Source organism: Cyprinodon tularosa, unplaced genomic scaffold (genome assembly GCF_016077235.1).
Source record: "Cyprinodon tularosa strain WSP-4 unplaced genomic scaffold, ASM1607723v1 ctg809, whole genome shotgun sequence".
Lineage (NCBI taxonomy): Eukaryota > Metazoa > Chordata > Actinopteri > Cyprinodontiformes > Cyprinodontidae > Cyprinodon > Cyprinodon tularosa.
The window spans coordinates 280,451-305,813 of NW_024039573.1; the positions used below are offsets into that span (position 1 = coordinate 280,451).

The following is a 25,363-nucleotide window of genomic DNA, read 5'->3' on the forward strand; positions in this document are numbered from 1 at the left end:
AAATTGGCAGCGAAAACCTCCTCTATTCAAAATCTAATAATTTATTAACAAAATAATTGAACTCTTATTCTAACCAATTTAAAAACTTGTAACAATACAGTTCAAACTCTTTAAGAAACTCTAATTAGCCATGTCCATGAAGAGGAAAAGGGGCTGATGTAATTAATTAAAAACTATTACCAATAATTAATTACATGACAGTTCAGTTCAGAGAGCCAAAGTTCTATTCAGTTTATTTCTATAGCACCAATTCACAACACATGTCATCTCAAGGCACTTTCCAGTTCACCAGATCATCCAGTCAGATTGATTCAAAGTTTTCTATCTAAGCAAAACCAGCTGATTGCATCGACTCATTGACTCTTCAGCAATCCCTCACACTAAGCATGCTTGTAGTGACAGTGGAGAGGAAAAACTCCCTTTTCACTGGAAGAAACATCCAGCTCAGTTCATCATTAAAAGCTTGGATGAGGTTGAATAAGCTCTGAAACTTATTGGAATGTGGTTTGAAACCAAATCATAATAAAAATCAAACAGATAAATATTAGGGATGGGACGATTTATGAAAACCGTCAGAATCGTTCGGTTCGACTGTCTCGGTTCGGTTCGCGTGTGTTTCGTTCGGTTCATGCGCTGCTCCTTTTTCTCATAGAGGAAGTGATTACACTCCAGAGCAGAAGGTGGCGGTACTGCGACCAAAGCCAACCGCCAGTAGTAAACAAGAAGAAAAAGAAGCGAAGCAGCGTAGCCGGGTGTAGCAGGGGAAAAAAATCTGTTGTTGTGGAGAATTGTGTCGGACTGGGGAGTGGGAAAGAACCATAGTTGGAAGACGCGCCAGCAGCACTTTATAGGTCTGCTGTATGGGACCACTTTGCATTTAGAGTGACCTACGATGACAGCGGAAAGAAAGTTGTGGAACAGTGTGCAAGCATTGTGCAACACGTTTTGTTTATGCTAACAGCAACATGTCATGCTAACCCCGAAATCCCACATACTCCGTCAGTAACCCCCGCTCCGCCCCGCTGCGCTCCAGACCGGCTGCTCAAAGCAAAGCCTACAGCCCCCGCTGTGGCTCCCGTCCGCTCCCCTCTGAGTTCCTTGGAGATGGTAGAGGGCATGCGCCAGATGATTAAATTCAAAGCAGCAAAAGATACGGAAATGATCCAGGGTTTCTGCGGATCATTTAAAATAATTACAATCCATTATTTTTGGGGGGATTTTTTCATTAATTTCATAAATATTTATGGGATTTCGGTGTAACAATCAACATGTATCGAATCGAACCGAAAACCGTGACCAGAAACCGTGAATCGAACCGAACCGTGGATTTTGTGAATCATTCCACCCCTAATAGATATTGGATAAAACATTATTTTAATTAAACCAAAATCTCAAAGTGTTGATGTCCAATCATTCTTAATAGGTTTAGATTCTTAATACCATGTGATATTATTCTTGAGAGGTAGGAACTGTTAAAATGGCAGCAGGAAGCTAATAATGGATGCACACAATAAATGGATGGAAGTGTTTGAGAGAATTTCTAGGCTAACAAGCTGCTTATTTTACCTTAAAGTTTCACAAAGTACCATTATTCACCATAAATAATACATCAGATCCATATCTGAAGGATGTGCATATGAAAGCTGGCGATCAGTAAAATCTTTTTAAAGAGAACAAATAAATAAACTATGTTGTAAACCTAAATACTTATGGCTAACAGACATGAAGAAACTTGCTTTAGAGCATCACAAAAAGAAACACCTGCATAGGTGGTTTATACAGTAGCAGCCATTCAAAATGTCCCCACTTTCCTTGGCTGGTTCCCTACAATTCCTTTTAAACATCAATATTTGTACTAAAATATTATTTCTGTCATGATTTGTGGACATTAAGATCTAAAGAGAAGCATCATCTAATGGTCAGACCCTGTAATTCAGTGAAAGGAATATGCAAGAGGGGGTCACTGCAGAAGCTGGAAGATGGAGGGGATTTTGCTGCCATTCTGCATTTTGAATGGCTGCTACTGTATGTCAGCCCCGGGCTCTGTGACTGGAAGGAAAATGCAGATTTTTCTCATTCTCAGCTAGGTCTCTTGTCATTTACAAAGCTTTAAATAATAACGAGACCTGTCATCATTCAAGCCTTGCAGCAGGATGTAAAAACACACACATTCCAAGTTCCACACAAGCATCATTTCATTAACTGTGTCAAATACCACCAGCAACATTTTAAAACTCAGTGGAAGAGTTCTAGTTTCTCCTGTTGAAGAAGGAAATATGCAGACATTCTGTTTCTTTCCCGGCTGAGGGGGCGCAGTTGGTCTGTGCTCCTCCATTGGGGATGATTATTTCACAAAATGTCTGAAAACACAGCGTTTTACCCCATATGACTTTGTTTCATAGTTCATATTCTTTCCCATATCCTGTTGTTGTAAGGTCAAACCTATTTGACCTTACAACAATGGATGGGAGCAATGAAATCGGTACCTCCAGTTAGATCCCTGTTGAAGCCATGATTTTAGTTTCAGACACCTCCCTCCTTAGACTAATTTTCTCACAGCAGTGAAATTAACATTTCCATTTTTAAAGTGCAGCAGTGATCAGAATGTTAACAATGTAGGAGAAAAGGAAAACCTGTTTAACGTCATGGTGCAAAAGGCATTGATATGGAAGGTTCAAAGAACTGCAATGAAATGAATAAATGTGGTGAAAAATGCAGTAGAAAACACTGAGATGAACTTTATTTAAAGGGATTTAAATATTCACCATGTAGTGCAAATATGTTTACAAGTGTGATGCAGATCATCATCCCAAACCCTTCCCCACCAAACACAAGGCAAAAAAACTCCTGGATGCTTGTTCTTTCATATTCCTTCTAGAGCAGCAGTTATTCCTTTTGCTTCCAATAGTTGTTGTTTTTTTCACTAGAGGGTGCAGCAGTTCATTCATAAGCAGAGATTCACTGTTTCAAAAATGTAAAAAACAAAAAGCAATCCCTTTGTTTCAAAGTTTGAAGACATTTTGCTTCTCATCCAAGAAGCTTTTTCAATTCAAAATGTCAGAATTGGTGTTTAGTTTCAGGTTTTATACAGTAGCCCAACAAAGCATTGTTTTGGCTTGGAAGGCATGCAAATTGAAACAGACGAAGGGGTCCACCCCTTTGGAAGTTTTAAGGGAAACCCCTTCCCTTCAGATAGGACAGATCCTCTGGACACAAGACAAAAACTCTCTTTTTTTTGTAGAAAATAGCTGCTTATCAATTATAAGTTGGTCAAATATGATTAATCAGCTGCAGATAAATTCATTAATCAATAAATTGCTCCCCTAGTTTATTTATATAAACCAGTTCGCTGCACATAATTTCAAAACACTTAAGTCGGTTAAAGCAAATGATAGAGATTGGGTTAAAAATGTTCTATTTAAGGAAATGCAGCTGATTCTACCCAGTCACTAACTTGCATAGTGAAATATGTAGCAGCAGCTTGCATAGTGTGGTTGGCTTTGAAGCAATCCGTCACACCAGCAATAGCATCCATGTAGCAATGGAGACTATTCTATTCAGTTTATTTCTATAGGGCCAATTCACAACACATGTCATCTCAAGGCACTTTACAGTTCACCAGTTCAACGGGTCAGATTGATTCAAAGTTTTCTATTTAAAGAAAACCAGTTGATTGCATCGATTCATTGATTTGAAGGCAATCCCTCACACTAAGCATGCTTGTAGTGACAGTGGAGAGGAAAAACTCCGTTTTAACAGGAAGAAACCTCCAGCAGAACCAGGCTCAGTGTGAGCAGCCATCTGCTGAGGCCGACTGGGGTTCAAGGAGACAGAAGCAGACAAACATCATTTGCTGTATGCCATAATTACAAGCTCATAATTTAAGATCAGACATTAGTTGATACAAGTCTTAACAGTTTAGCCACGGTCCTGATGTTTCCAGATGCTTGACAGCCTTTTGTTAAAAGATTTTTGTTTTCACTGGGATGTTACTCAAAGAGTCAACAGTTAAATTTTAATCCAGTAGTGTAAAAACCTAAACAAAAAATGTGTTTGTTGCACTATTGAGAGTCACCATTACCTGTCCCAACCCATAGCTGTTTTATAGGTTTCTATTGGAAATGTTTGCTGCTGACTCACCTGTAAAGTAGTAATTCATTCCAGGAAATAGAGGAGTCTTAAACTGGAAACTATTAGCAGTATGCTCCACGTGTGTTATCGCAGATCTTTCTCTCTTAGTGGTTGTTGGACTTCATAAACTTCATTGCTTTGAACAAACTAAAAGTTCATCCCTGCTGATAAATAGTTTTCTTTGCAATATGTTGCTATTTTTAATGCATAAATGTTATATACTCCAGATGCACAGTTTTTATATTGTTAAAACACTTTAGAGTACAGTATTTCATTGTTTATCTTTTAACTCTTCACTATTTTATTCTAAAAAAAATTTCTAAGGTCCATATTTGTGACCGTTTTTCTATAATCTTTTTGCTGCTGTTAACACCAAAACTTGAATATTCCTTTGTGCGATTCATTCCCAATAAACAATCAGTCCTAACCACGAGGAACATATTAGTGAAGTTATTTTTTTTAGAACCTAGAAACACGGCGCAGAACTGCTTCTGTTCAGTGTGTGGCTCGTGTTTACTTCCTGGTTTCTGAGCCAATCAGATGAGAGTTGCCAGGATTGTGCAGCATTTGGTGTTTTATGTTGACAAAAGAGCAGTAGGCTGCAAAAAGGAAGCCAAGAAGAGAGGCCGACCAGGAATAGTCTCAGTAATACCCCAAGAAGTTCAAATTCAATTCAATTCCACAACTGTGTCTGAATTGTGCTTTTAAAGGAAAAGTCTGTTCACCAAGGAATGATCAATGGATCATTTTTTATAACTAAAACTAATATGTTGGCTAATCAGTAAAAAAATTATAATTATAATTTTCATCATGATCACTGAGTCTGGGAGCGGCCATTTTTGCCCAAATATAGTAACCCCTCCCTCCTGCCATCTTCCAGCAGTGACGTCACGGTGCGGTAAGCCTAGCGCCATTCTCCCCGCTTTACAAGCTAAATCAATGGGAACTACTAGACACATCTGCAATCAACAACAATGATTGAAGATTTCCAGAGGACTTCACCATTGAAATTCACCAGAGCTATAGTGAAACTGACAATGCCCACGTGCATGGCAGCTGGATGCTGGAATACATCGGGTAAAAGTGGAAAAAAAAGAGTTATTTCACCTTTCTGAAGTTTCAGAATTCTGAATATGACCGGACTTCTCCTTTAAAAAGATGTTACAGCATACTGATAATAAAATAATTACCAAATGTTCAAATATCAGACCTAATCTTGATCTGAATGGATTTAAACGAAAGTGGCCTGAGAATGCAGCCTTGAGGAACTCCAGATTAATAAACCACCAAACTATCTGCCAAAAATCCAAACCAGGATAAATTGATAGGCTAAAAATCAATTAATTAGTTTTTTTTTTTTTTTGTCTTTTAGAAAAAAGTCAAATTTTAATTGACTCTCACAGTTTTTTCTTTTTTCTTTTCCCTAACCCTCTTCTAGATGGTATTTCCCAGACACCAAGCGGCAGGATGCAGAGAAGTTGCTGCTAGCAGAAGGGAATGCGGAAGGTGCATTCCTTGTCAGAAACTCTGAAAGTCTGAAAGGGGAGCTCTCTCTCTCAGGTAAACAATCACAAAAAAAAGCATAAAGGAAATATTTCTATGTGATTCAACCAGAAGACCCTGGTCCTCAGTAAGCCACACACTACTTTCTTTGTCCTAAAACACACATCCCCCAACAATCCCAGCTATGTTCAGCCAGTTAAACTGCTGCCAGTGACTGATGGTGGGAATTTTATCAAGGTGAATAAATAGAAGTTCCTGTAAAAGCTGATTGAAAGCTTTATCTTGGTGTGTCTAATCTTTCATTGCGGTTTGACCTTGTTCATTTCTAGCACTCGGTTTGTTTCATGGTCCCTTATCAAAAGTAGGCAAAGACAGTAATTCTTTTACGGTACTTTCATTATTTGATTATTGATGTCATTTAAACATTTTTAAATAAAAAAAAAAAAACAGATTAAAACCTGCTGATTTTTTTTTTCTTTTTTGCCCATTTAGGCTTTTAGTCTTTTTAAGTATGAATATAGGAGTATTATTTTAAAACACTTATGGTAACTGCTGTTGGAACCCTGTCCCTGGGGGAATATCTCCAAAACACCTCCCCTCTCGGCCTCTTCAGACCTCGCGGTAACATCCTTCCTCATTTATCCTGATAAAGTGGGCAGTGTTGGCCATTATCTTTCACACAGAGCATTTTAAGTCCTGAATGGATGGATCAGAGCTACCTGTAATAAACATCACCACCTCATTTTGAGCTTACAGGCAAATGAGCAACAGAAAACTCTCTGGCATTTCACTGAAATAACTTCCAAACGTAGTCTTCTCTTCAAAGAGCTTAGTGTCATCAAAGACACCCATGACTGCTGCTAGCTGTTAGCCTGTCATCTATTAAATGCAGAACTTTACTGAGAACATACCAATGCATTCATGCTGCAGTGCATGCAAGCTGCTCCTGACATGAAAAGAAAAGCCTTAAAGAGGTTCCAGGAAGAATAAACAATATAGGACAACCACACCAGAAATGTAGCTAATTGAACTGTTTTTAGAATAAGCCACCATCACTGGGCCTTCTTGCCATTTCCATACGTTTCGTTAAAGAACCAACCTGGTGATGGTTGTAGAAATCATAATTCTGACTCTCTATTCGAGATGGTCACATCCCGTTATCAGCTGACTTTAAGACCAGGATTTACCCCAAACTTAAGTTAAGGGATTAAACTTTTAAGCATTTTTTTCTGGCAAAACAATATTGCTCCAATGAGCTTGTACCAATCACAGGTTTAAAGAGAAATATTTATCGATACTTGGATTAATAGGCATCATTTAATCTGGATGTACAGTACTAGCCATTCAAAATTTCCCCACTTTCCTTGATGGGCCCTTCGCTGGTCCCCTACAAATCCTTTTTAAACATCAATCTTTGTACAAATATATTCTTTCATGATTTGTGGACATTAAGATCTAAAGAGTAGCATCATCTCCTGGTCAGACCCTGTAATTCAGTGAAAGGGTGGAGTCGGTAAAAAAAATATGCACGCCCAGGAGAAGGCCAGTGACTGGAAGTTAGAGGGGATTTAGCTGGGAGTCGCAGGGGAGTAGGCCACCATTTGACTGGGATTTTGAATGGCTGCTACTGTAGATTATATTCAATTCAGTTTTATTTAAATAGCACCAATTCACAACTCATTTTACAGAAACAATCCAACCCCATCATCCAGCCAGATGGGGTCAAAGTTTTCCATCTACAATCCCTGTCACACCTTAACGATTTAGCCAGTCTTGCTATGTTTTTTTTTTTGTTTTTTTTTTTTTGTTCCCCAATTTTGGGTATATAAATAAGAGTATTCATAACGAGTCCAGCACTTGTGTCCAATGACAGCCTAACTTTTGCATAACACACGACAGCGTGATGCCCATGAAATGATGCACAAGCCAGTGTTTTGAGGGGTGCAACGATGCGCCCAGAGGCGCCAAGCCTGCATAAAAAGATGGTATAAGAAGCATCAAGTCTGCTAGGAAGTTTGTCAGGAGCTCCTCCTTTGAACCCCCTTTATACCAAAACGCTGCCAATACGCCATGATACAGTAGCTGGTAGGGTTGTCAAAAGTATCGATACTCAAAAAAGTATCGATACTGAAACGTTGTATCTGGATACAATACTCGTTTTTAAAAGTATTGATACAGTGCCACCACCAGTGGCACCTAAGCAGTCATTCATCTAAAGTGCAGAAGAGGAAAATGCACTTCCAGAACACTGTGTGATTGAATAATTCTGTGCTCTTTTCAGTTTCAGACTTTTTTTTTTTTGTAACAGGTGCAGCTGCTGAGAATTATTTTAGTTTCTTAACCAGTTTGGCTAGTGTCATTGCTATGTGTGCAAAGCATAGCCAAGGAAGGAACACTTAATTTTAAGGGTCAGAGTTAAAGTTTTTTATCAAGCTTGCTTAATATTGTGCACAGCATACAACCTTTATTGTGTTTATTTATTGTATTTTATTTATTAATGTAAATATTTCTGTAGAATTTTGGAGTCTTTGTTTTTATCCTTGTGGTATCGAAATTGGTATCGAGTATCGAATATTTTCCCCGGTATCTGTATCGAGTTGAAGTTTAGTATCGTGACAACCCTAGTAGCTGGAAGTTAGAAATGCGTTCAGTGCTCGTCTGGAACACGTCAGATGCGTTGATATGCATTGAAGTTCTGGATAAGATGCGCAGAAGTTATGCATAAGTTATTCAGAGGTTTTGGATAAGCTAGACGCCACGACTGATGAGTAACTGACACTGAACGTAGGTCCACCATCAGATAACTGACCTGGAACTTATGCCCCACGTATTAGCATATGCTGGCATACTTCTCAACGTACTTGCCATATGTTGAAGTGTGGCAGTGTCCTTCAGCGTGCTCCTAAGTTATACGAAACGTACCCATAACATATCAAACGTATGCCAGCGTTTTTGCCAGCTTTTTATTCGTCAAGGTGTGACGGGCTTATGGAAAACCAGCTGATTGCATCGACTCATTGACTTGACCGGAACACAGGTCATTTAATGCATCGCTGATGTTAGTGGTGCACCATGCGGCTGGCTGCATTTCTGGAAACTTGATAGATGTCTCTGTTTGTCCTTTTTTGTTTAATAGCCAGAGATAGGTTGTATTTCTGCATTTATGATCAAATTTCCTTTAATTATAAAAAGATTAGCAAGATAAGATGCCCCAGGATTGATTCAGTATCGGGTCTGAGAGGAGCCACAAAAAGGCCCCCTGATCTAATGCCCATCTTCATCAGTAGTCTAAACACTGCCTTCAATGGTGGGCCTGGACGGCATCGCACATCCCCCCCAAATAACGGCAAATTTTTCATTTTGTAGTAATGACCTTTTTGTTTTGTGTTGTAAGGTTTCCTAACCAGTATTTGAATGTTCTAAGTGGTAAAAACAGCAGATCCGAGAGATCCTGGACCACAGTCCCAGGCGTAAAGAGCTAATGCCAGTCTAGTTTATTAGTTTGGTGTTAAACTGCTCCGGTCTGAGCTGGAGGAACCACATAATCAGCGTTGCTCATAAAGGGCAGATAAAGCATGAGCTACAGTCAGCAAAGTGAGTGAGTGGGTCATTCTGCCTGGAAGAGGGATGGGCCAAACCTACAGTAATGAGTGCTTGGAATTGGTCTTAATTACAGATAGAAGTTCAATGTGTACAGATGTTGTTTTTATGTTTCCCATATGAGGAAGTACATCATTTCCTGACACCTCGAACATAAAAATCTGATTATAAAATGTCATCAACCTGAAACCAGGATTTATGCTGAGCAATAAGGAAATGTAGAGAAGTACCACACTGATGTTGCTGTTTCTTTTTTTATTTATTCTTTTACTTCTCAGATGTGAAAGACTGTGTTGTTTCGGTTTAGCAAATAAATGTCCAGCAATTACTTTAGCAAGCAGCTTTTGGAGTTAGGCTCTTTTATTTATTTGTCCTTGGTGGTTCAGTGACAGTCCCTTACAGAGAGACTCTCTTTACAGAGGATTTCACTTCAGTTTATTCATATATTGCCAATTCACAACAAGTCATCTCAAGGCCCTTTACAGAGACAATTCAGATTCAGTCAGATTATACAGTCTGATTGGTTTAAAATTTTCTATCTAAGGAAGCCAGCTGATTCCAATCGACTCATTGATTCTTCAGCAATCCCTCACACCAAGCATGCTTATAGCGACAGTGTAGAGGAAAAACTCCCTTTTAACTGGAAGAAACCTCTAGCAGCCATCTGCTGAGGCCGACTGGGGTTGAAAACAAAAACCAAGATTTTTTACTTTATTTTCTGAGATCAATTTAATCTCATCCAAATGAAGTGATTTACTAATCAGCTTATTTTTCAAAGACTCTGGTCCAAAGACTATAACTTCTGTTTTGTCTGCATTCAAAAGGAGAAAGTAAAGAGTCATCCAGGTTTTTATGTCTTCAGACATGCCTGTAATCTATGTAATGGGTTAGCTTCATCTGGATTTATAGACAGATATAGCTGGGTATCATCAGCATAACAGTGGAAATTAATCCCATGCTGTCTAATAATTCTACCAATTGGGAGCATGTATAAAGTAAAGAGAATTGGTCCTAGCACTGATCCCTGTGGTACTCCACAGGTAACCTTTGAGCGTGTTGAAGATCTATCATTAACATGAACAAACTGAATTCGATCAGATAGATAAGATTTAAACCAGTCTAGTGCTGTTCCTTTAATTCCAACAAAATATTCAAGTCTTTCTAAAAGAATATTAGGATCAACTTTATCAAATGCAGCACTAAGATCCAACAGGACGAGCACAGATACAAGTCCATTATCTGAGGCCATGAGAATATCATTAGTGACTTTCACCAGAGCTGTTTCAGTGCTATGATGAGCTCTAAAGCCAGACTGAAACTCTTCAAAAAGTTCATTATGGTGCAAGTGATCGCACACTTGTTTGGCAACTACTTTCTCAAGAATTTTGGATAAGAAAGGAAGATTGGATACAGGTCTATAATTTACCAAGTCATCTGGGTCAAGAGACGGTTTCTTAAAAGGAAAAATAAATCTCTCCGTTTATTTATTTGCATATTAATGTGGATTCTAAATTACAACATTTAAATAAAGGTGTTGTTACAGCTACCTTATAAGCCTGGGGTACATATCCCTGTAACAGAGATGGGTTAATCAAATCTAAAATGGAGGATGAGATCACAGAGAATACCTCCTTAAATAACTACAGTTCCTGGTTGGAACTGGATCTAACATACAAGTTGAAGGCTTGGATGCTTAGATGCTAACTCTGAAAGTTCAACTGGATGAAAGCAGTCCAAACCCATTTCAGTTTCTATAGTTACCTCAGATGCTGAGGCCTTCAGGAGATAAAGCAATCTTAGATTAAATTAGATTAGATTAGATGAGCTTTATTGATCTCACAGCGGAGAAATTCACTGGTCACATATTGGCATAGTAATTAAAGAAGGTGCAAACAAGGAGCAAAAAGGTGCATTAAGAATAAACAATATATATATATAGGATATAATAGGATTAAGGTGCAAGTGTACATGCATCACACACAATGAAAACCAAAATAAAAAATAAGAAATAAAATAAATAAATACAAATACAAATAAAAATAAAATAAATAAAAAATAAAATAAAAAAATATATAAAATACAAGGGAGTAGCACAGAGATGTGAGGTGACATATGTACAATCTTATATACATGTGGATTTACTTTTACAATAAAGTGTAGTAGGTGAGGAGCAACGGTGAGGTAGTGGTATGACTATTATATTCACATATATTGCACAGTCGGCATATTGCACAGGATAGAGGAGTGCTAATTAACTTATTTTTAATAGAATCAATCTTATTTATAAAGAATCCCATAAAATCATTGCTGCTAAAAGCAGGTGGAATGGCCGGTTGCCATTCCGGCCGGTTGCCAAACTCACCCAGAGCCATAGCTCTGGGTGAGTTTGGCAACTGTATTAAAAAGAAATCCAGGATTATTCTCATTCTCCTCTACTAATGAGGAGAAATATGATGCTCTTGCTTCACAAAGGGTCCTCTTATACAGCGGTAAACAATTTTTCCGGACTAGGTATTTCAGGGATGACCATGAAATAACTGAACTGTCAGTCAGACTTGCAGTACCATTCAGCCTCTTGCTAGAAACCTGCGTACAGCCATAACTCTATTACATGAACTACAAAGATCACACTGTAAGCTCATAGCTGCAATAACTAAAGAACCAGTAATAAGTCCATGACTTAAATTATCAGTAAAAAGACATATTTTGTGATATATTTTCCTAATTTTGAGGAAAAAGCTTTTTCGAAAGATCTGAAGTTTGTATTAGAAAATAATTAAAATGTTCTTGTTTTCTCTTTCCAGTTTTGCACCAAGGGAGGGTAAAACATTACAAGCTCCAGAAACAGGATGGTAACTACTTTGTTTCTAAGAACAAGTCCTTCCCAACACTGAAGGAGTTGGTGGAATATTACTCTAGACAGCCTGATGGGCTGTGTGTCTGTCTGGGGGAGCCATGCAGAAAGGTAAACTGTAGCATGCAGGAACATGTACCCTGATCACTTTTTCTTTTTATTTCATTGTTAATTTTTATGTTGTGCAGATGGAGGCTCCACAGACCTATGGTCTGTCCTACAACACAGTAGATCAGTGGGAGATTGATCGCAAATCTCTTAAACTCCAGAAGAGGCTTGGAGCCGGACAGTTTGGAGAAGTCTTTGAGGGGGTGTGGAACGACACTACGCCAGTCGCAGTGAAGACACTCAAAGCTGGTATGGGCAAATAATCATTCATGTGATTTTTGGATCATTTTCTAGCTTAATGATTTTCAATTTCATCAATAATATTGGATAATATTTTTTTTTTTTTTCTGGGCTTATGACAGTTTAAACTGAGGGGTGGAGGGTTCGATACAAACTTGGCCAATGATCCAACTGCAGGTCTTAATGCTCAATTCCAATTTTTATGTGGAATATGATTTTTTCCCCCCGAATATACGCAACTTGTATGTGAGCTGAAGTGTCCTGCATGCGCACTAGAGGACACGATGACGCTCTGTGTTTAAGGAAGTAAACATGGAGGGTTTTGCTGGAACACATCTAGCGATCTTACCCAACTTTAGAAACTCAATCTTTTCAAGATGGTTAAAATAAAAAAAATAAAAAAAGAACACTCTCCGCATCATCATGGTTGTTTTTCTTGCCGCTCCTGAGTAGCAAAACCCTGAATAGTGACCTTTGTTGAGTATTAATGTCGTTCAGGTCCGATGTGGGGGACCTGGCCGTTCAGACACGGCCGGATTTAGGACCACAAAGCCAAGTGGCCTGGATCGTATTTGAAAAAAATCAGATCTGTGTTGCTAAGACTGCCATGAAAATATCAGATACAGGTCGCATATGGGCAAAAAAAACGGATTTGGGTCACTTAAAGCTGCTGTGTGAACTTTGCATAAGTAAAAAGTGAAAACATTTAGCAAGACTGACAGCAACTACAACATAGGCTGAGTTGTGCCAGATGCCGATATCCAAGTCTCATTAATCCTGCCCAGTTGTTTCTACCAAAATCTAAAGGGTCAGATTCAGGCCCACATGTAGAAGAGGATCAAATAGAACTTGAATAGATTAATTTAAGGCCTGATCTGTATGTTCCTAATTGTGTTCTAAAGGGTCTGGTCTGGTCATTTAATCCCTCCATTTTAGGGACCAAGCAGAAAGTCAATAAGAGACACAGGAGTTGATTTAAAACATCTGAGCTTTATTGACTCAAAAACGAACAATATCCACTCGTACTCGTAGTCTCCCGCTTTATCCGGAACCGGGTTGCGGGGGCAGCAGACTAAGCAGAGACTCCCAGATTCCCTCTCCGCAGACACCTCCTCCAGGTCCGTTGGGGGAAGCCCTAGGCGCTCCCAGGCCAGCCGAGAGACATAGTCTCTCCCGCGTGTCCTGGGTCGTCCCCTGGGCCTCCTCCTGGTGGGACGTGCCTGGAATACCTCCCGAGAGAGGCGTCCAGGGGGCATCCAAAGAAGATGTCCGAGCCACCTCAACTGACTCCTCTCGATGTGGAGGAGAACCGGCTCTACACTGACCCTCTCCCGAATGACAGAGCTCCTCGCCCTATCTCTAAGGGAGAGCCCAGCCACCCTGCGGAGGAAGCTCATTTCAGCCGCTTGTATCCGGGATCTCGTTCTTTCGGTCATGATCCAGATTTCATGACCATAGGTGAGGGTAGGAACGTAGACCGACCGGTAAATTGAGAGCTTTGCCTTTTCGCTCAGCTCTCTCTTCACCACGACAGACCGGTGCAGCGTCCGCATTATTGCAGCAGCCGCACCGATCCGTCTATCAATCTCCCGCTCCATTCTTCCCTCACTCGTGAACAGGACCCCAAGATACTTGAACTCCTCCACTTGAGGCAAGGACTCTCCTCCAACCTGAAGGGGACAAGCCACCTGTTTCCGGTCGAGAACCATGACCTCGGACTTGGAGGAGCTGATTCTAATCCCGGCCGCTTCACACTCTGCTGCGAACCGCCCCAGCGCACGCTGTAGGTCTTGGCAGGAGGGAGCCAGCAGAACTACGTCATCCGCAAAGAGCGGGGACGAGATCCGCTGTTCCCCAAACCAGACCCCCTCCGGTCCTTGGCTGCGCCTAGAAATCCTGTCCATAAAAGTTATGAACAGGACCGGTGACAGAGGGCAGCCCTGTCGGAGTCCAACATGCACCGGGAACAGGTCCGACTTAATGCCGGCAATGCGAACCAGACTCCTGCTCCGCTTGTACAGAGAACGGATGGCCCCTAATAAAGGGCCCCCGACTCCATACTCCTGGAGCACCCCACCCAGGGCAGTACGAGGGACACGGTCGAATGCCTTCTCCAAGTCCACAAAACACATGTGGACTGGTTGGGCAAACTCCCATGAACCCTCAAGCACCCTTCAGAGGGTGTAGAGCTGATCCACTGTTCCACGGCCAGGACGAAAACCACACTGCTCCTCCTGCAGCCGAGGTTCGACAATCAGCCGGACTCTCCTCTCCAGCACCCTGGCATAGGCCTTTCCGGGGAGGCTGAGAAGTGTGATTCCCCGATAGTTTGGACACACCCTCCGGTCCCCCTTCTTGTGGAGGGGAACCACCACCCCAGTCTGCCAATCCAGGGGAACTGTCCCCGACCTCCACGCGTTGTTGAAGAGACGTGTCAACCATGACAGCCCGACAACATCCAAAGCTCTAAGATACTCAGGACGGATCTCGTCCACCCCCAAAGCCTTGCCACAAGAATGCTTAAATCAGTTGGCATAAAAAAGAGGTGAAATGAATAACGATATTCAAAATTTCACTTGAGAAACAAAGCAACCTTAACTGAGGAAAACTGACCTACGACAACACAATGACACATGAGGGAAACGTATATAGTGATTTGGCCAAGCAAAAAACAAGATGGCTGGCAATAACTGAACTTAACAATAATTGAATACCTAAACAATTAAAGGGGAACACCGTTTTTTTTTTTGTACATTGGCCCCTTGATTTTACGTTATTACATCATGATCTACTCACCCATATTAGTTTTGTGTCATTTGGAGCTGTTCTGAAGATATTCGGTACATGTAGGCATGTAGGCGAATCACTGCCCCCCAGACATCCCCCAGACATCCGCGGTTATATTGTTTATATTATTTTAAAATAAAGCAGAGTGTGTATGACGTCATCTGTGATTAGTTTTATGGCTTACTGTGTCAAAGTACAATAGAATAGAACAATTTGGAATAAAACCAGAACTCTCTTTCAGGTACAATGGACGCTGCAGAATTCCTGGGAGAGGCTCAGCTAATGAAGAAGCTGCGGCACCCTAAGCTGATCCAGCTGTACGCTGTGTGCACCTTGGAGGAACCCATCTACATCATCACGGAGCTGATGAAGAATGGAAGCCTGCTGGAGTACCTTAAAAGTAAGTTCTTTACCTTTCAAACCTAATTAAGAGTCTTCATCTGCTGAGCTTCTGATTGTTGTTCAAATGGAAGAGATTCTCCCCTGAGCTGCATCGCATAACTGGAAGAGTTCTCATTTGATATCTTTCATTCTTTGTGTTTTACTTAATTTCATCCATTCATCTGTCCATCCATGCATCCATCCATCCCTTCAGGAGGGAGGCCCAGATGTTCCTTTCCCCAGCCACTTGGATAAGGCTCCTCTGGGGGAATCCCAAGGTTCTCCCAGGCCAGCTGAGAAGCTTAGTCCCTCCAGCCTGTCCTGGGTCTCCACCTGGGTCTCTTCCCGGTGGGCTGGCCGGGAACGCCTCACCAGGGAGACATCCAGGAGGCATCCTAACAAGATGCTAGAGCCACCTCAACTGGTTCCTCTCGATGTGGAGGAGCAGTGGCTCTACTCTGAGTCCTCCCAGGATGACTGAGCTCCTCACCCTATCTCTAAGGGAGAGCCCAGACACATTACAGAGAAAACTCATTTCAGCCGCTTGTATCCGGGATCTCATTCTTTCAGTCATGACCCAAAGCTCATGACCATAACTGAGAGTAGAAACGTAGATCGACCGGTAAATCCAGAGCTTTGCCTTTTGGCTCAGCTCTCTCTTTTCCACAACTGACTGGAACATTGCCATTAGGGGTAGTACATCCTCCACCACCCCAGAGAAGGCACTCTACCCTTTTCCGGCTCAAGACCTTGGTCTCTGATTTGGAGGCACTGATCCTCATCCCCGCTGCTTCACACTTTGCTGTGAACTGTTCGAGTGAGAGCCGTAGATCACTCCCTGATGAAGCCAACAGAACTACGTCATCCGCAAATAGCAGATGTGATCCTAAGGCCACCAAAAAAGACCCCATTAATACCTTGGCTGCGCCTAGAAATTCTGTCCATAAAAGTTATTAACAAAATCAGTGACAAAAGGCCATTATTCGTTCTAATAAGATCTTAAAAAAAATATTCATTGGACCGGTTGTGATTCCGAATCAGTGAATTGGAATTTGTGTTGTGATTATTGTTTTCATGCAATAATTTTACATTCAATGCCCATATTTGGCATATTTGAATGTTTTGCAATTAAATCCTGATGTAACTTAGTTGTTTAAACAAATAAGTTTCGTAATTTCTTGTGGTGTTCTGTGCACACAAGGCCAACTGGCTGTCGGGACAACAAATAAGTGTCAATGGAGCACAAATTATTATCAGTGAATTCTGCACCCATGAAATGATTATTTATTAATAAAATTTATAAAAATGATTTAACTTAAAGTCAAACATATTTCAGAATAAAACTATTGACTATACTAGAAAACTCGGTTAAACCAAGTAGCTACTATATACACAGAAAAATAGCAGATGGAAATGATTGAAAACTATTATTAATACAAAAATGCAAATCATATCATAGTTAAGTTAAGATTTTCTATTTGAGAACCAAAGTGTATCTGAAAGAGTTTGGAATGAAGATAAGTCACAATTGGCTGTCCTAAATGTCACTAGAAGACATCTCCTAATTTTCATATTTCATGTAATTCAACTGCAGGGGTTTATGAATCCCTGCGATTTCTTTTTATTTTTCTATCTTGGTTTCAGAGCAGTGCAGATAGATCTTAGGATAACTGCCAAGTTACATACAAGATTCTGTGCTTAAACGTGTTATTGGCAAAGTGTCCATTAAAAGTTACTAGATGTGGCCCTAGCCAAATTTTTTTATTTCATTTTTTTTTTTATAAAGGTGCTAGAGGGGCCTGAAAAGTTGCTTAGTTTAGCAACAAAAATGCTAAATTGTAAACACTGGTTCAAACCAGTTTACAAGGGGAATCTAAGAGGTAAACCAATTTTTTTGCTAAAATAATTTACTTGAATAAGAAGCTGGAAACCTTTCAGATAACCGATTTAGCCTTCCATGGTTGCCTTCTGTTACCTTCCAAATGAAAGGGAAACGTATGTTCCTTAGCTACACTACCGTCACACAAACAATTTTGTGTTTTCCTGAAAAGTCACACTTATTCACCACCATACGTTGTGAAATGAATAGAAAATAGAGTCAAGACATTGACAAGGGTAGAAATAATAATTTGTATTTGAAATAAGATTTTGTTTTACATCAAACTTTGCTTTTGTCAAAGAATCCTCCATTTGCAGCAATTACAGCATTGCAGACCTTTGGCATTCTAGCTGTTCATTTGTTGAGGTAATCTGGAGAAATTGCCCCCCACGCTTCCAGAAGCAGCTCCCACAAGTTGGATTGGTTGGATGGGCACTTCTTGCGTACCATACAGTCAAGCTGGAGGTGTGTTTAGGGTCATTGTCCTGTTGTAGGATGAAATTGGCTCCAATCAAGCGCTATCCACTGGGTATGGCATGGCGTTTCAAAATGGAGTGATAGCCTTCCTTATTCAGAATCCCTTTAACCCTGTACAAATCTCCCACCTTACCAGCACCAAAGCAACCCCAGACCATCACATTACCTCCACCATGCTTAACAGATGGTGTCAGGTATTCTTCCAGCATCTTTTCATTTGTTCTGCGTCTCATAAATGTTCTTCTTTGTGATCCAAACACCTCAAACTTGGATTAATTCATCCACAACACTTTTTTTCCAGTCTTCCTCTGTTCACTGTCTGTGTTCTTTTGCCCATCTTAATCTTTTTCTTTTATTGGCCAGTCTCAGATATGGCTTTTTCTTTGCCACTCTGCCCTGAAGCCCAGAATCCCGCAGCCGCCTCTTCACTGTAGATGTTGACACTGGTGTTTTGCGGGTACTATTTAATGAAGATGCCAGTTGGGGACCTGTGAGGTGTCTGTTTCTCAAACTAGGGACTGTAATCTACTTTCTTCTTGTTCAGTTGTGCAACGCAGCCTCCCACTTCTTTTTCTACTCTGGTTAGAGACTGTTTGTGCTGTCTTCTGAAGAGAGTAGTGCACACCGTTGTAGGAAATCTTCAATTTCTTAGCAATTTCTCTCATGGAATAGCCTTCATTTCTAAGAACAAGAATAGACTGTGGAGTTTCAGATGAAAGTTCTCTTTTTCTGGCCATTTTGAGCGTTTAATTGACCCCACAAATGTGATGCTCCAGAAACTCAATCTGCTCCAAGGAAGGTCAGTTTTGTAGCTTCTGTAACGAGCTTAACTGTTTTCAGATGTGTGAACATGATTGCACAAGGGTTTTCTAATCATCAATTAGCCTTCTGAGCCAATGAGCAAACACATTGTCCCATTAGAACACTGGAGTGATAGTTGCTGGAAATGGGCCTCTATACACTTATGTAGATATTGCACCAAAAACCAGACATTTGCTCCTAGAATAGTCATTTACCACATTAGCAATGTATAGAGTGTATTTCTTTAAATGTAAGACTAGTTTAAAGTTATCTTCATTAAAAAGTACAGGGCTTTTTCCTTCAAAAATAAGGACATTTCCATGTGACCCCAAACTTTTGAACTGTAGTGTAGGTCTGTTGAAACAGTGGAAGTAGTAGGTAGAAAACAAGAGGGAACTCAAATGAAATGACTAAGTGTTTATTTTTTGGTAATCAAATGTAGTTAGCATAACAGGAAATGCATAAACTTTAGTTTGTTTTTGCTTTATAAGCAACAGCACATGTCAGCACTGGGTAACATGTGGACATCATTCTTGTTAGCTTGCTTCATACAAAAGTAAATACTTTAAATAAAATGTCTTCAAAATCCCAAATTGTTCAGCTGGATACTCTTTTCGCAGCTTTTGGAAAACCTGCAAACTCTTTTGATGTCTGTTTTTGAAAGCTGAGGTGTCTCCAAAGCTGAGAAAAGCTGAGCCCAGAGTGTGTTGGATGAGTCTGTGTTCAAATGGCCTAGCCAGTAGGCTTTTGTCTGTGGATGATCCCCGTGTCCAGTCTGCCATCTCCAAAATCATTAATTAAAACCCAAAGAGAAATGTTGAAGGAAGTCTGTTTGTGAGATTGGGAAAAGGTCCACTTAACTGAGCAGGAGTTAAAGAATGAAAATTCTTGGCATTCTGTTCAGGTGATCTCCTCAATGTTGTGTGAGCAGATGCCCTTTGTTGCCAAGCATAGTTAGGGGCAGGATTGAATGGCCCTGTAGTGTGTTCAAGCCTCCAATTTGATATGTGTGCTGGAGGTTTCTGCCTGTTAAAATAAAGTGTTCCTGCCAACTGTCGTTGCATGCATGTTTGGTGTGAGGGATTGCTGAAGTATCAATTAGGCAATGCAATCAGCTGGTTTTACTTATATAGAAAGGTTTAAACCAATCTGACTGTATATTCTGGTTGAATTGTCTCTTTTAAGTTGCCTTGAGATGACGTGTGCTGTGAATTTGCGCCATATAAATAAACTGAATTGAATTCCATTGAATTTGCTCCAGCAGTGTTCAAAAAAGTCATACTATTGCTCAACATTGTTAAAGTCAGAAAAACAATGATGCCACAGAAATTTTTTTAAACCCTGTTGCCAGCACCACCAGCTGCATTTTTATCAGATTAAGAGACATGGTTGTAAAACAATGGCTGATCTTTAAACATAAAACTTAAACTGTTACTGATTCTGTTCATGTTTTTCTATCTTGATAACAGAGGACAAAGGTGCCACTCTCCGTATCACACACCAGATTGAAATGGCCGCCCAGGTGGCATCAGGCATGGCTTACTTGGAGCAACAGAACTACATCCACAGAGACCTGGCTGCCAGGAACGTACTGGTGGGAGAAAACAACGTCTGCAAAGTGGCAGATTTTGGCCTGGCAAGAGTTTTTATGGTAGGTTTGGGATTTTATGTTGGATTTACTTGAAAATAAAGTAAGTTTTTGCTTAATTATTTTCACCTGTTAGAATAAACTGCTTGGGAAAAATTTGCCTTAACACGTAACAGGCGGGTATTATTAGGTTTTAAAAAGCACATACATGAATAGGAATTTATTTCAGACAGACAATTTGGCAAACAACAATAAATGAATCGACCAAATACACACAAAAAGCCAAGGACCCATCCACATTTACACCTCCTGCCTTATGAACAATTCTGGCTCTTTTTTTGTTGTTTGCATAACGGTCACAGAGATGTTTTACAGTTGTTACCCCATATTTCTACACAGTAAGTAAAGTAAGGTAATATAAGTGTGCAATACAGAATATGAAGTGCAGCATGATTTAGGAAATGTTTAGCTTTGCTGTTAATGGGCAATACTTCTGCATATTTTAGTTTGAATGTATTTTATGAGGTCTCCAGCATATCCTACTGTCATTACTTCCAAGAACTTAATTTCCCTGACTATCTCTACAGTTACATTATCAGTCTGGTTAAATTAATTTTACTTTTGCAGTTTCCAAACAACATAAACTTGGTTTTATCCAAATTTAATGATAGTTTAATATCAAACCGGATCTAAAGTTGACATAACTTGAAGTTAAAATCAGCCATAAGCTGAAACTAATGATCAACTGTACAAAAGATGATAGGATCGTCTGCAAACAAAACCTATTTAAGTATTCTAGTTACTTTGCAGATGTCATTAATATAAAGGATAAATAATTGTGGCCCCGATACTGACCCCTGGGGGACACCACAAACAATGTCCAAACACCATGACTGGCAGTCAACCATTTGCACAAATTGTTGCCTGTTGCTTAGATGACTTTTCATCCAGAGTAGTTCTGATCCCTGGATGTGATATTCATGCATGAATAATAGAAAATAATCCAGCCTGTTCTGTTCTCTATGCGTGACGTTTGTTTAGTTGTTTAAATGAAAGTGAAATAATTTTTTTTTTGTTTTTTGTCCTTGATTGTAGAAAGAAAATGAGAATGTATACGAGGCCAAGGAGGGGAGTAAATTTCCTGTGAAGTGGACCGCTCCAGAAGCTATCCACGATAACAAGTTCAGCATCAAATCAGATGTTTGGTCCTTTGGAATCTTGCTGTATGAGATCATGACTTTTGGTCAGATGCCTTATCCAAGTAAGAATTCTGCTGTAAAATCATTTAACTATGGATAATGTTCTGTTGGACCATCACTGAAGTTCCAGCATTTTTTTATTTTTATTTTTCCAGACATGTCAAACATGCAGGCGGTGACTTGGATCAGTAAGGGTAACAGGATGTCCTGCCCAGCGAACTGCCCGAAACCACTGCACAACATCATGTTGGACTGTTGGAAGGAAAAAGAAAAGGAGCGCCCAACATTTGAGACGCTGCAGTGGCAACTGGAGGAATACTTTGAGATGGATTCGTCCTCTTATGCTGACAGTGCTCGCTATTAGAGCCAAACCACACTTTGACTGTTAATGAAGGATTTAGAAAAAAAGAACGTTTCAAAATCAAAAATCACTAAATTCACCAACAATTGTAACATAACTGATAATCCCACCTAATATGTTGAGATGAAGGATTTAAAACTGTTTGAATTACAGACACACTACTCTTTATTTTCCTGGATGCACTTTAAGGTAAAGGTTTTCTGTTGAGTCTGAGTCCTAGCTGATGGGGAGAGGCCCCATTCAGAATGACTGTCACTCTGGACCATCTGGTTCTGCTGGTTTCATCAATATCACACATTCTTTCCAACTACTGAACCATCGCCGGAGGTCACCTGGGAGGATATGAAAGCTCCGTCTAAGTCTCTGTCTCAAGGGGTTTTAACATTGTTTGCCAGAAATTATATTTTAAAGCAAAGCAAATTCTGGTCCTCCAGCTTTACAAACAATGTTTGACATCACAGCAAAGCCCCAGTTATGTGGTTTTACAGCATATCACTGAAGTATTCTGACACAGCCATGACTGAGCAGTTCCAAACTCAACTTCTTTCCTGACCTGTTGACGGGCTCAGATTACTGGCATGTTTTCTGAACGAGTACACCCTGTTTATTGAGCTCATGGCCTGATTTTTTTTAAATATTATGAACAAATTCCTGTTAAATGTGTATTATAATCACTGAAAGCATTTATTGAACAATAACTGTATTTTAACTTAATTATACCTATGCCTTACATAAATAAACAAATTATATTTATGATAAATGGTTGGGTTGCTGTTGGGTCTGCAGGGTGCAGTTTATTTCAGGAACCTCATATACAGTGTGTAAACACAAATTCCTTATAGCACAATGTCTAACCCCTTGAACCCTACGGACCCACCGGCGGGTCCAGCTGCTACGTGACCTCGTAATTTTACCAAACCCCCAGTATTGATGTAAAAAACATATTTGGCACAGTTTGGTGTCATTTATGGATAAATGTGCCAAAATGGCCTCTCCGCCTAAGAAATTTCTCACTAATACCATTCTAAAATAAATATGATTCATCTGATTGAGTCCAAATTTGGTATATTTTTACACAACATTTAGATTTAAAAGTCTGTACTACTTTTTTGTGCTATAAATAATATTTTGGTAGTGTTTTGCAATGTTTATTTCAAAGAAAATTTTGGCGAGGTTCAAAAAATGCAAAATATTTTGTATTTTGTCCCTAATATTTCAGGCAGGGTCAAAGCTACAATGGTGCTGACACCAGAAAACCATTCTATGACATCTTACCTTTACAGAGGTACCAAAAGTTTCTTCTTAAATCTAATAGCTTTGAGGCTATAAGTTATTTACTTTTGTGTGTTTTTGTCAGGCAGAAATTTATTTATACCCCCTTAGGGTGTAAGAGGCTAACATTCAAGCCAGTGAAATAAATGTTGTTAGAAAGTGTGCAGTAATCCACAAAAACATTGGACCTGATGTGAAAATGTGTAGCATTCATTCAAACTACTGAATCTCCTCTAAACTTTCTGAAATATCAGTGTGAAGTTGAGGAGGAAGCTGAGAGTCTTCCAAGAGTGTTCAAATTTAGTGTCCTCAGACAGAGAGATGGAGCTCTGACTGGGCAAAGCTCAGTACATACATTTATGCAGCAACTCCAAATACTCTCCCTTGTAGCTATCCCAACCCCTACATAAAGAACTTTCTCACACGAATATTTGGAGGAAAAACAACTTGAGTTCATCAAGACCATTTCCTGTTAGGTTATATCTTTCAATGGCCAGATGGATCTTCTCTAAACAACAGTCCCTTCCTTTATGCCATGAAGGAAGCGGTGTAATTCATTATCTCTCATGACCTTCATTTGCAGCCTGTGACGCTAAGAACAGACATATTAAAATTTTTTAGTCAACTTTTGCTTTATTTTCCATGAGAAAAAGCAATTTGATCTATTAAAACTCAAAATGCAATCCCATTTAGCCTCATACAATAATGGTACATACCTCTAAAGTTGATGGAAGCCAACTCAGTCAGGCATGGATATTAAAAATCAACTAAAGGTGTTCAGAGTCTTGTTTAAATGTCTGTCATTTAGTACCACAAGAATGCAGAAATGGAACAGCAGTGTTGTCTTCTCTTCCGTTTGCCCTTCAATAACTAAAATTCTTCAGTAAAATGAGCAACAGTAGTGTGTAATAGATTACAATTCTGATATTAGACAACTTTTATTGTCGTTTGTATGAATTTCATTTTGTACAGCTTTGAGAACATTTCCATTTCATAAATTGCAGCAGTGATCAAATGTAAACGGTGTGGGAGAAAAACACATGGTACAAAAAGCTGGTGAAGATTCTCAGTCATCCAGGTCATAGTCATTCCAAGAATGTAAAAAAACAAACTACCGGACTTTGTTTCCAAGTTTGAAGACGTGTGTCTTTCCATCCAGGAAGCTTTTTCAATTCAAAATGTCAGAAATGGCGTTGAGATCCAGGCTTTATATAGCGCACCAAAAACCAAGTCTTGTTTTTGCTTAGAAAACATGCAAATTGTACCAGACAAATGGGTCCGCCCCTTAGGAATGGAAAGTCATTTGGGTTCTTTGTTAGCCTGCAATACCGAATATTGGTCTATACCTCTGAAAAGGTGGTCATCAGGGGGTATTGTTGGCCTGGCTGACCAAGCAAGACGGCGTTCCCTTGCATGGGGGTGAGAGCTAAAGCCTTTTTTTTGTGGCAATAAGAATAATTGTCTTGATGCCAAAAAGAGCCCAACAGATCTTTCTTTCACAAGTGGAGCAGTACGGCTATCGCCATAGTGTTCCGCTTGATTTATGCATATAAATAGCTTTATTATAGTTATGCAGGGAGTATTACAGATTATACGGACAGTGCAATGTAAGTAGAACAGGAAAGGAAAAACTGAAAAAAAGTAGAAAAGATGAAATAAAGAAGAGATAAAAGGGAGAAAAAGATAGATCTTCAGTCTGCTTCATCACCTGCAAAGAGATATAAAAAGAACAACACAACCAACGCACAACGTACAAGACATACAATAAAGTAACACCTGAATACTATCGCTGAAGTATAAGTAGTAGTATTTAATCTGACATGTATACTATGGTAGCTGAAGATAAGAATATTGGCTTTCTGTATGGAAGTGAATCTCTGAGTACCTGGAACCAAGCACCTGTAGTTGTTTGTGAGAGTGCACTTGTGCATGTAAAGTTTATCCAAAGGAAGAATGCTCAATAGTGGTTGTGAAGAGGCGTCCCCCCCAGAGCACAGAGGCAAGTGCCGGGCCAACCCAGGAAATCTGACCCCCCACCAAGGGAGGGGGAGAGACTGCCCCGAGGAAACCCCCCAGCCACCACAACGCCGGTGCTCACGAGAGCCGCCAGTAGCCACCCACCCCGGAGTGGATCCGGCCATGGGCCCCAGGGATCCGAGGCCCTAGGGGTGCCCAACCCCCT

At 40.0% G+C, this 25,363-nt stretch overlaps 1 protein-coding gene across 1 annotated transcript in view; it reads left to right on the forward strand.

The window, feature by feature from the left end:
* The window catches only part of frk (fyn-related Src family tyrosine kinase), a 29,190-nt gene extending 6,528 nt beyond the window's left edge, over window positions 1-22,662 (forward strand). Inside the window, exons 3-9 of the mRNA XM_038271759.1 lie at window positions 5,570-5,691; window positions 12,039-12,199; window positions 12,277-12,445; window positions 15,465-15,623; window positions 20,231-20,412; window positions 21,445-21,610; window positions 21,704-22,662. Coding sequence (XP_038127687.1) covers window positions 5,570-5,691; window positions 12,039-12,199; window positions 12,277-12,445; window positions 15,465-15,623; window positions 20,231-20,412; window positions 21,445-21,610; window positions 21,704-21,912 — 1,168 coding nt within the window. The 3' untranslated portion in view covers window positions 21,913-22,662. The remainder of the gene's footprint in view (window positions 1-5,569; window positions 5,692-12,038; window positions 12,200-12,276; window positions 12,446-15,464; window positions 15,624-20,230; window positions 20,413-21,444; window positions 21,611-21,703) is intronic.
* The last annotated feature ends 2,701 nt before the right edge of the window (window positions 22,663-25,363 follow it).